The sequence below is a fragment of the Astyanax mexicanus genome, chromosome 6 (genome assembly GCF_023375975.1).
Source record: "Astyanax mexicanus isolate ESR-SI-001 chromosome 6, AstMex3_surface, whole genome shotgun sequence".
Taxonomy (NCBI): Eukaryota; Metazoa; Chordata; class Actinopteri; order Characiformes; family Acestrorhamphidae; genus Astyanax; species Astyanax mexicanus.
The window spans coordinates 7,474,870-7,487,090 of NC_064413.1; the positions used below are offsets into that span (position 1 = coordinate 7,474,870).

General features: G+C 39.8%; 1 protein-coding gene across 6 annotated transcripts in view; it reads right to left on the reverse strand.

Moving 5' to 3' along the window:
• Positions 1 to 12,221, reverse strand: part of LOC103043141 (glutamate receptor ionotropic, NMDA 2D) — a 205,101-nt gene that overhangs the window by 127,603 nt on the left and 65,277 nt on the right. For all 6 annotated transcript variants that reach the window (XR_007439541.1, XR_007439542.1, XR_007439540.1 and 3 more), the window contains 2 exons: positions 6,201 to 6,529; positions 1,767 to 1,881 (listed from right to left, as the gene is read on the reverse strand). Coding sequence is in view for 3 of the 6 variants with exons in the window: in XM_049480394.1 (XP_049336351.1) it covers positions 1,767 to 1,881; positions 6,201 to 6,529 (444 nt within the window). In the remaining 3 variants the exon portion in view is untranslated. The remainder of the gene's footprint in view (positions 1 to 1,766; positions 1,882 to 6,200; positions 6,530 to 12,221) is intronic.

Genomic DNA, 12,221 nt, shown 5'->3' on the forward strand with positions numbered 1-12,221 from the left:
CTAAAATACTAATCCCAAACTAACACACTGACCACAAAATAACACTAATCTCAAACTAACACACTGATCCCAAACTAACACACTGACCACAAACTAACACTAATCCCAAACTAACACACTGACCGCAAACTCACTTACACTAATCCTGACTAAAATACTAATCCCAAACTAACACACTGACCACAAACTTACTTACACTAATCATAAAATAACACTAATTCCAACTAAAATACTAATCCCCAACTAACACACTAACCGCAAACTTACTTACACTAATCCCAACTAAAATACTAATGCCAAACTAACACACTAGTCCCAAACTAACACACTGACCACAAACTTACTTACACTAGTCCCAAATAAAATACTAATCCCCAACTAACTCACTGACCGCAAACTTACTTACATTAATCACGACTAAAAAACTAATCCCAACTAACGCTAATTTCAAACAAAAATACTAATCGCAAACTAACACAATGGTTGCAAAACAACACTAATGTCAACTAAAATACTATTCCACCTAAGAAACATAATGACTAACATAATTAACACAGTAATCACATACTAACACACTAATCCCAAACTAACACAGTGACCGCAATATAACATTAATCCAAAAATAAATAAATTAACACAAAAATACTAATCCTAATACTAATAAACGAACACACTAAGCACAAACTAACAAACTTATCAGAGACTAAAACAATAGAAACAGATGAACTCTAATCCCAGACTAACACACTGATCACATACACACTAACTGCAGTTAACTTACTGCAGAGACATGGAAAACTACTTTCCCTACTGAAAAAGCTTCAGACCAGTATGAACTCTATGCTGGTTTAATGCACGTGTGCTGGGTGTTTTAGCTGCTTTAGAATAGGCTGTTTTTTGAGCATGGTAGCCAGGAGCTAATCCACCCTAAAATATCCAGTCCGGCTCTGTGGTCAGACGCTGCAGGTTCTCCTGGGAGACAGCAGGACGTGGCTGTTGTTTTAGAAGATTAAGCTTTTCTCCTTTTTTCCTGTGTAAATGAAGTGCATCGACTCCGCTGCATCGATGCGCTCGGATTCAGGGCTGATTGATACGTATTGACGTATCGCTACACCTCTGTTGGAAATGTGCACAGTCAGCGCTCTTGCTGGACGTGATGCATTGTATTAGGTTAATTGTAATGGGGTTCTCCGGCAGGGAATGATTCTCCAAATGAGTATGGAGTCGTCCTGTACATCATTCCTGCTGTTCCACAGTCACACAGAACACGGGTTTAAAACTGAGTGAGTAAATAAATAAAACACAGGACACAGGACCACACATCCACATACAGCCATGTGATAATCATAAATGAAGATAATATTAATACGGTGTTTTAGTGCTGGGCGATTTGGGAAAAATCATATATCACGATATGGAATTTTGTGTATCACGATAATGATATATATATATATCATAATATACCACATTTATATAAATAATATAAATAATATATATAAATAAATTAACAAACACGAAAATGAGGGTATTCAATCTGTTATTTCAGCAAGCTGCATGACCAGGATTCGAACCTGCGATCTCCCGATCATAGTGGCAACGCTTTAGATTGTTGGAACCCTTGGTGCTCTAATTACACTTTCTGTAATGAAAGGTGCAGTTAGTCAGTGTGTTTTTAGGCACTGATAAAATCCACACTATAAAATATTGTCAACTTGCCCAGTTTTCGGTTTTATTATCCATTTTTAAGATTTCTTAATATTTCTTACGTCTTCCCAGCCACTCCCAGCAGTGTAGGAGATCACGTCCAGAAAGGGATTGGCCAGGTAGCCGTCGCTATTGAAGGAGTAGTCCCTCCCTCCCAGCGTGATGTTACTGAAGTATCTGTGAAGGAGAGATAGAGAGGAGAAGAGAATTAAAAAAAGACAGAACCAGTATCTATTATGAATTATTCAGTTTCTACAACAATCTATCAGTATTTGTTATAAACTTTTAAATATCCACTATAAATTATTCAGAGATCCATTATATGGACAGTAATTGGGACACCTTCTTTTCCATCCACAAAAGTGTTTCAACTAGATTTTGGAACACTGCTGTGAGAATTTGATTGTATTCAGCAACAAGATGATCCCAACAGAACTTATTGCCCCCAACTCTATAACTAATCTGAGAAGTACTGGCTGAAGCTACATCACTGCAGAGAATATACAGGGGTTGGACAATGAAACTGAAATCCCTTTCAGACAGCTTACTCTTACAGCGTCCACAGTTAATCCTGTTGGATTTGGTTCATTCTTCTTAGTGCTATGCTGATGTTACCCTGGATACCATGACTCTTGATACATCACAAAGACTGGCTGTCTTGGTCACAGATGCCCCAGCAAGACATGCACCAACATGCACTGGTATGTCACCCATAATGGTGTGTTCATTGCAATATTTTGAGCAGAACTGTGCTTTTACCCTGCTAATTGAACCTTCACACTCTGCTCTTACTGGTGCAATGTGCAATTAATAAAAAAATTCGCCACCAGGCTGCTCCAATTTAGCCATGAAACCTCCCACACTAAAATGACAGGTGTTTCAGTTTCATTGTCCAACCCCTGTAGTTGCACTGCTCTAAAGCTCAATGCTGGGAAGCATCATACCTCTCTAGCTCACACCTGGAATTAATTTTTATGTTTTTTTGCTCCAAAAAGTTCTATTCTAATGGCAATATGTTCCTACATGGACCAAACAAGTTATACTGTTCATAAGAAATGGTGTCCACAAAGTTTGGACATGCAAACTGCTTCTACAAGCATATTTACAGACCTCCAAACTTCATGTGGCCTTCCGATTAGTTCAAGATCAGTAGAGCTTAGATCTTAGATCTTCATGGAATGGGTTTCCATGGCTGAGCAGCTGCATCCAAGCCTTATATCACCAAGAAAAATGCTGTGGTGTAAAGCACACCAGCAGTTACCAGGAGAATGGCACTCGTCTGACTGTATTGCACCAATTGTAAAGTTTGGTAGAGGGGGATTATGATGGTGTAGGGTTGTTTTTCAGGAGTTGAGCTCAGCCCCTTAATTCCAGTAAAAGGAACTTCTAATACTTCAGCAAACCAAGAGATTTTGGACAATTTCATGTTTTCAGCTTTGCAGAAACAGCTTGGGTACGACCTCAACCCAATAGAACACCTTTTCGTCCAACATCAGTGTCTGAATTCAAAAATGTTCTCTCTTTAATAATGGTTAAAAGTTCCCATAAACACACTCCTAAACCTTGTGGAAAGCCGTCCCAGATGGGCTGAAGCTGTTGCAGCTGTAAACAGTGGGCCAACATCATGTTAAACCCTATGAATTAAGAATGGGATGTCACTTAATTTCATATGTGAGGAAAGGCAGATGAGTGAATACTTTCGGAAATATAGAGTATAGTTAAGGTCAGCAATTAAGTTTGGCCGCGGGCCAAGTCATTACGTGAAAAAAAAAATATTTTTGGAAAATAAAGTGTAATGGGATGGAGTGCTACTAGACTAGTAGCTCTCCAGCCCAGAGGGATGTTGAACCCAATTGCAGAACAGTTGATCTCAAAGCAGGTAAACACAAGAAGAAAGGAAAAAATAAATGAATAAACACACTGCTCCTCACGCGGGATTAAACCCGTGTCGTCAGGGTCGCAGTCCAATACACTACCGCTGCCCCAGCTAGTGAATTGGGACTCGGTTGGGAAAAAAAACGCCTTTATAAGGAGGAAAAAGAAAACTAAAGGCACGACAGAGAGACAGGGGAGGAATGTAAACGAAAGCTCGCCAGAGAAGCATTTTATTTATTTTTTTTTTCATTATCATTCATTGTAGTTCAAACAACCTCACGGACCAGAGGTTTCATGCTTACTGCCGACCCCTGGTGTATAGCGTATAGCATATCTGCTCTCTACGTTTATAAAAATAATCTCTGTGCATCAGTAACTGATCAGACTTCAGAGGGAGGAAGTGAACTGGCTTCACCTCCTCTCAGCTTCAGCTTTATTTAAACTATCCTCCTCTGTTTCTCTCCAGTGAACGCCTCCTCCACTGCGTCTCTCCTGCTTCCCCCTTCTCCACCTCTGTGACCTGTTTAGAGGTGGGGGTGTGCTTATCTCTCTCAGGGAGAGAGGAGAGGACGTACAGGCCCAGGGGGAGAGCAGCCTTCACTCTAATTGGTGGATATGCCATACAGGGTAAACTCATTTATTATAAATGCAACAAAACGTATAAAAGTGAATGCTAAAGCGTAACCTGAAGCTACAGCAGATGATCTTTGAACACAGCGCCTGGAGACAGCGCGGGCAAAGCAACCGATTTGCCTGTGAGGGGAGAGTTCACCCACTTAACACAGGCTCAGGGTTTTCATTCCTAATGAATTTCATGTTACAGAATCTCAGTGATTACTGTTTAGAACGATCTGGATTAACCATTTTAATGTCTTATCAGTCCACTGTTAACCTAAAAGTGCTGCTAACCCCAGCTAGCACTGGTGGAGCAGTATTAACATTAGCCAATAACCGCGCTAGCTCGCTAAGTGCTAGCTCTTCCACTGTTCAGAGGTAAGTATATATGAGTGTAGTCTGCGTTTTTACTGTGTGTTAAAACAAGCTACGTGGGACAAACCACTAGCTAATATCGCCCTGGCTTACCAGAACACTCAAGGTTCCTCAGTGTAGCGCTGTTGGGCAGCATCAAGCCAAATTTCTAAAAAACAACCCCACACCATAACCCCCCCTCTACCAAACTTTACACTAGGCACAATGTAGTCAGGCAAGTACCACTCTCCTGACAACCACCAAACTCAGATTTGTCTATCGGATTAGCAAATAGAAAAATGTGATTAACCACTCCAGAGAACACATCTATCTCCACTGCTTTAGAGTCCAGTAGCGGCGTGCTTTACACCTTGTGCATGGAATCCCATTCCATGAAGCTCTCTACATTCTACTGTTCTGGAGCTAATCTAAAGAGCACATGAAGTTTGAAGGTCTGTAGTGATTAACTCTGCAGAAAGTTGGTTCCTCTGTTCTCAGTCGCTTTCACTTTGTTATAAAATCACTGACAGTTGGCTGGGGAATATTAAGTAATGAGGAAATTTCACTACTAAAGTGCATGCCTAGATGCTTGGTTTTATACAGCTGTGGCCATGGAAGTAATTTGAATGGATGAATACTTTGGCAATATAGTGTATCATTATACAAATAAATTAAACACTAGTAAATAAAAAAATAAATAAAATCAGCTATTCAGTCCTGAAAATGTTGTTTTTGTGACAGGCATAATTGGGTAACAACTATGAATTATTCAATATCTTTTACAACTTACTCAGTACCTACTATAATTTTCAGTATCTACTATGACTTACTGTGTCCTAGTGTCCACTAGGATTTCTTAGGTTTTCTATGAAACTATTAATTATTCAACATTTACAGTGAATATTTAAGTATGTACTGTGAAGTTCTCAGTATCTACTATGGATTATTCTGTGAAGTATTCAGTATCTATCACAAACTAGTGAAGAATTTAGAAAAGACGGAGTTAAAAGGATCACTCAGCCAAAAACAGCAGCCTGGCCAACAATCAATGGAAGCTTTCAGGGCATGAATCCCAGCAGTTAGCATAGCTTTTGTGTTCTGCCAGCTTCCATTCATTCTTAACCACATTAGCATTCTTGGCTGAACTATCCCTTAAAGAGATACACCTTCCTGCTGGAGGTGCAGCTTCTCAGCTGTGATTATCAGTGCTTGGGGAAGAGCCAGTGCAGGCTCTGGTACGCTCCTGCTGCAGTGCTTTCCGGAAACCTCTAAGACTAAATTCCCTTGTACTGAAGGACGGGAACTAAAAACCTGGTTGGTGTTCATGAAGGCAAACGCAAACACCAACAACTGAGTGATTCAGCATGTGTAATAACTCAGTACTTTTACTATTATGACTTATTCAGGATATACATGAATGTATTTAGTGTCTACTAGGATTTTTTTATTATCTGCTATGAGTACCTACTATGAGCTATTTAGTAGCCTCTATAAATTATCATTGTATACCCCCCATCACTAGTGATGCCACAACACAACTTTTTAAAGTGATGATTTTCATGATGGTAAACCCTTAAAACAATAATAACATCCCACATGATCACTGTGTTCACTCAGACATCTATGAACAGGGTCAGTAAAAGCAGTCTTACTTCATCCTCCCACGGATCTTCTGCGTTCTGTTTCCATCAGACTGACAGTTGGTGACAAAGTGTGGCCCCCCTGTGGCTCCGTAGTCCTTGCGCAGGGCCACGGCCCCGTGGGTGAGGACGGACACCCCGCGGGCGATGCGGCGGCGTGGCTCGTCCCTCCAGCCCTGCGGCCGAACAGCGAACAGCCGGTTGGGCAGCCCGGACAGACCCAGCTCGGAGAGAGCAGGACCCACCGCAAACCAAATATGAGACGGCCCCGCCAGACCTGCGGCCCACGCTGCGTAAAACACCTGCTCAGCCTCCTCCTGAGAACAGTACAGCAACCTCACCTGAGAGAGAAAGAGAGAGAGAGAGAGAGATTAATGTAAGAGTAAGAGAGTGATAGAAATAGAGAAAATAGAAGGGTGAGAGAAATGAAAATAGAGAGAAAGGGAGGGAAAAATAGTTATTGAAGGAAATAACCGAGAAGAAGGAAACCCAAAAATGGAAAAAAAGATGAGAAGGAAAGGAGGAAGAGGAGACATTTGCATATATGGTGCCTCATAACTGTGGGGGAGACAATAATTACACTCATAAAGTATAGAGTCACGGCTGAGGAGAAAGAGAGAGAGAGAGTCAGAAAGAGGGCTCTATTTTAGCGATCTATAGGCGAGCCATCAACCGCGCACCATGCAGCTTGATTTAGGGCGTGTCAGTGCGCCTTTGCTATTGTAACGATGGGAAAAGTATGACTTACTCAGCTCGAAACATGCAAAAGGTATGTACTAAATCTCTTAATTAATCATAGGTGTGTTTTGGGTGTAACATGAAATAAAGCAATCAGAGATTAACTTGCCATTTCCTTTAAGAACCAGGTGCGCTGTGACTTGGTGGATTGCTATTTTAATGGCACAGCTACCGGCATGTGTCCAGTGTTTCTCAGCAGAGGACACTTACCTGCTCATTTACATTGTAAAGGTGTATGAGAAGGTCATTTGTAACAAGTGGGATGGTACGTGCGTTGGGCACACACGGCCAAGATAGCAACATGCCAGAAATTTACCTGAACACACTTCATTCTGAGACCACTATGTCCATCATTGTAGATATTATCACAAGCACTGTTGCTATTTAAACAATGTAGGTAGAAGGCGTGAAAATAGATAGTTGGTGGGGTGTTAAATAGCAATGAGCTTCGCAACACAGCTTGTGCAGGGTGTAAGATGAGACCTAAAGCAGAAAGAAAGTAGCTGATAAGTGATAGCAGATAAAATACTGATTTATCTCTTTATCAAAAAGTATCTGGAAACCTGCTTATTCAGTGCTTCTACTGAAATCAACACTGTTAACAAACCCCCCCCCCCCCCTATTGTAAGCACTCTGTTTTTACTATTGATTATAAAAGACTCAGCATCTAAATGCTAATAATTCAGTATCCTGAAAAATAATTTAGTGTCTAAAATAATGATTAAGGATTCAGTATTAACATAAAATGATATATTATCTAGTAAAAAAAAATATTCTTTTCCCACACTTATTCATTATCTACAAACATACAAACAGATATTTAGTGTGTACACGAAGGCATGGTTTATATCTGTCTACAATAGATGATTCAGTGTCTAATATAACTTATTCAATATTTACTACACTTTATAATATAAAGTCTACAATGCATTATTCAGAATATACTATAAATTATTCAATATGTACAGCAAATGATTCAGAATCTATTATAGCAATTCAGCACTTACAATAAATGACCTATTTTAGTGATCTCTAGTAAAAAAAATAGAAATGAGCATCGCGACACGCCATGCACAGGGTGTAAGATAGGGTCCTGTATTATTAAGCATAGTGTCTTGTACATTGACCTAATTGCAAAACTACTTAGAACACTGAAAAAATAGCATTTGTTACCTGTCCCCACTCTCTAACTATAAACTTTACCATGGAATATAATTATTAAAATCCCTTATTTTGCATTATTGTGTGACTCCCTGGGTGTTCACTCAGTCCTGTTACTGTAACACATTACCCTGATCATCTGAAACATCTGGAACATTCTAAAAACCCCATCTACAACAGGAAGTGACATCAGCTGGTTCTTCTGAAGATCATGGAAAAAAACAAAGTTATTATTTTAACTATGACTGGAAAATGGAATGGAATGTAAATCACTTTTTTTCTGTTTGGTTCATCATTTGTCTATTTATTAATTAATTAATTGCATGATAATATATTTGATCCATTTCAGGTTTGGGTCTTCTTGATAAGATAAACATGGCTTTGCATCTTTTAGAAAAAAAAAAAAATACACATGTGTGCATAGTGATTTTTTGTCATAAGTATCAATTATTTGAATGTGCAGTCAATCATTTCTTTAAAATAAAGACTTTTTTGAGAGAAAATCAAAGGAATTAGTGGATTTGCTTTTAAACATGCTTTTTAAATGTCACATGAGTTTTGGTAACAGGATTGAGAAAAATGCAACCATCTTCGGACTAGAGGCCTGATATTGACCAGCACGTGTTTTAAATAGTTAAATATATGTGTTAAATATATAAATCGGAAAAAAAATTGAAAAATAAATGTAATTTAAAAGAATTAACAAGCAAATGGCACCCATTCGGCGCAACGGCCCAAAAATGACTCCCTCTACCTCTAATGAATAATTCAGTGTCTACAATAAACTATTTAATGTCCACAACAATTGATTCAGTGTCTACTATAAATGACTCAGCAACAATACAATACAATAACTGATTCTATATTTATTATACATGATCCAATATCTAATTATATGATATAAAATCTACAATGCATTATTCAGAATCTACTATAATTTGTTCAGTGCCAACTATGAATTATTTAGTAACTGCAGTGAAAAAAAAATATATATATATATTTATATATATTTTGTTTGATGGTGAATAACTAAAATGTGGGCCACAATCAGATTGTTTCTGGTTTATAGGGTTAAAGATCATTTTAATGGGGTTTGTGGGACATTTGGATCATATCTACTGGTCCAGTCATCATAAAGAGCTGTTTACAGGTTGCTACTACGCAATGCTGCTGACAATATCTGCACGGCTGGTGTGTGTGTGCATGTGCGCACTGGGGCGTGGTCTCGCGGTTGGGCGTAATTGAGCCGGACCACTGGCTGGTTCTGGCTGCCAAAGGGGCAGGCAGGTCTTCAGGCGGGGGCTAATGCACCAGGCAGTGGGCTGCAGTGCCACCGGCTCCGAGTTATATTAACACTGACACCAGTGCACTGGGACCCACATGGTACAATAACAACCCCCAGCACACACACACGCGCGCACACACACACACACACACAATAACAACCTACAGCCAGGGAGAGGCAGAGGACAGCCTGAGACACACACACACAAACGCACACACACACACACACAGGAAAAAAATGGACAATGAGAGAGAAATAGAGAGGGAGAGAGAGAGGAGAATGGACTGGTGGAGGAGAGCAGGAGGTCAGAGTAGGAAAGGGCAAAAACAAGCAAGTATGGAGGACAGGAATGGAACAGAATGAAAGGATGAGGAAAGGACAGAAATTAGAGTAAATGAGGAGAGGAATGGAATGGAAGTGGACAAGAGCTGGAGTTCACTGTTGGGATGGAGGGAAGGCTATGGAAAAAAAAAACGTAGATGTTGGACAAACACAATTTAAAAGCCTTACAAAGAGACAGAGGGATGACTGAGGAGACTCAGAAGAAGGAATGAATTAGCATGGCAAGATAGTGAGATAGTGAGAGAAAAAGAGAGAGAGAGAGCGACAGAGAGAGAGAGAGAGAGAGAGAGAGAGTGAGAGAGAGTGAGAGAGAGAGCAAGAGATAGAGTGAAAGAGAGAGAGAGTGAGAGAGAGTGAGAGAGAGTGAGAGAGAGAAATCCCAAGAGTCCAACCAACTAATCCAAATCAATCCGGCTTTCAAATGGACTCCTAACAGTGTGTCTGAATTTACCAAAGCAACCAGTTCTGCAGAGATCACTAACCTTATTAACATGTTCCTAACAACAGAGTTCCAAACTAACCAAAAAGATCTTAATCTGGCAGTAAATCAAATAAATCAAATTTATAACAAATGTGCAATCAAGGGGAACCTCACTAAAATAAAACAATACAAAAAAAGACCCCAGAATGAAAACTGGTTTGATAAAGAATGTGAAATTATACGAATACAACTTGCAACTCTCTAACCAAAAACACAGAAAACCACAAAACCCTGAACTGAGACAAAAATACAATGAAACACTTAAACAATATAAGAAAACTTTATATCAGAAAAAAACAACAACACTATAACAAAACCCTACAAGAAATTGAAAGATTAAATTAACCAAAACCAATTCTTGGGAAAAATGGAACTCATTGAACAGCAAACAAAATCAGGATATTGCAATTCAGAATGGAGACATATGGAAAACCTACTTTGAACATTTATTTAAAGAAACAACAAATCTTACCCCCCACCAAAAACATATCCAGGATGAATTAGAACATTTAGAATTGGCAATTAAAAACAACCAAAACCCCCTTGATTACCAAATTACCCCAAAAGAATTGGCAGACGCTCTCCAAAATCTAAAAACAAAGAAAGCTTGTGGCCCTGACAGCATCAGGACTGAGATGTTAAAGAACAAGCTCTCCTGATCTGCACAGGGCCGTACTAAAACTCTTTAACCTGGTTCTTAAAGCTGGCTGCTTTCCTGACTCCTGGAACAGGGGGCTTATTTCCCCGATCTACAAGAGTGGAGACAAATTCGACCCCAACAACTACCGAGGCATCTGTGTGAGCAGTAACCTGGGGAAAGTATTCTGCTGTATCATTAACGCCCGGATACAGGCCTTCCTTACCGAACACAGCGTCCTGAGTAAGAGTCAGATTGGCTTTTTACCAAAACACCGCACTACTGATCATATTTACACCCTACACACCCTAATCCACCAGCACGTCCACCAAAACACCAACAGTAAAATATATGCATGCTTTGTTGACTTTAAAAAAGCATTTGATTCTATTTGGCACACTGGACTATTTTATCAGGTTCTAAAATGTGGTGTAGGGGGTAAAATATATGATATCATTAAATCTATATACCTAAACAACAAGTGCGGAGTTAAATTAGGTAACAAAAGAACAGAATACTTCACTCAAGGGCTGCAGAGTCCAACCCTGTTCAATATCTATATAAACCAGTTAGCGGTGTTACTGGAATAATCTGCAGCCCCTGGATTCACTCTCAACAACACGGAAGTCAAATTCCTGCTCTATGCATATGACCTGGTGCTGCTGTCCCTCACAGAACAGGGGCTACAACAGCAGCTGGACCTGCTGGAGCAATACTGTCAGAACTGGGCCCTGACAGTCAATCTGGACAAAACCAAAATTGTAATCTTCCAAAAAAAAAGCCAGGTCTCAGAAAAACAGCCACCTTTTCACTCTGGGAAACACCGCCCTAGAGCACTCTTTACACTACGATTACCTGGGCCTGAAAATCAGCGCCTCAGGAAACTTTGATCTGGGAGTGAATGCACTAAAGGAAAAGGCCAGAAGAGCCCTCTTTGCAATCAAGAAAAAATTCCACAAAATAAACATACCAATTAAAATCTGGTGTAAGATATTTGATAGCGTTATTGCGCCTATTGCGCTGTATGGAAGTGAGGTTTGGGGACCACTCAGTAAACTCGACTATACTAGATGGGACAAGCATCCCACAGAGACCCTGCATGCTGAATTCTGCAGGAATATACTAAAAGTTCAAAGAAAAACACCAACAAACGCATGCAGGGCAGAATTAGGCCGATTTCCACTTATCATAGCAATTCAAAAAAGAGCTTTAAAATTTTGGAACCATTTGAAAAGTAGTAATGAGAAAACCCTGCAGTATAAAGCACTAAAATCCCAAGAGCTCAGCCCTAAACCCAGTCCCCTCTGTCAGCTGGTTCTGAGATTAACTAACCCACTGACCCCTAACACACCACAGCCTCAGTCCAGCACTGCTGACCAAAGTCCAATC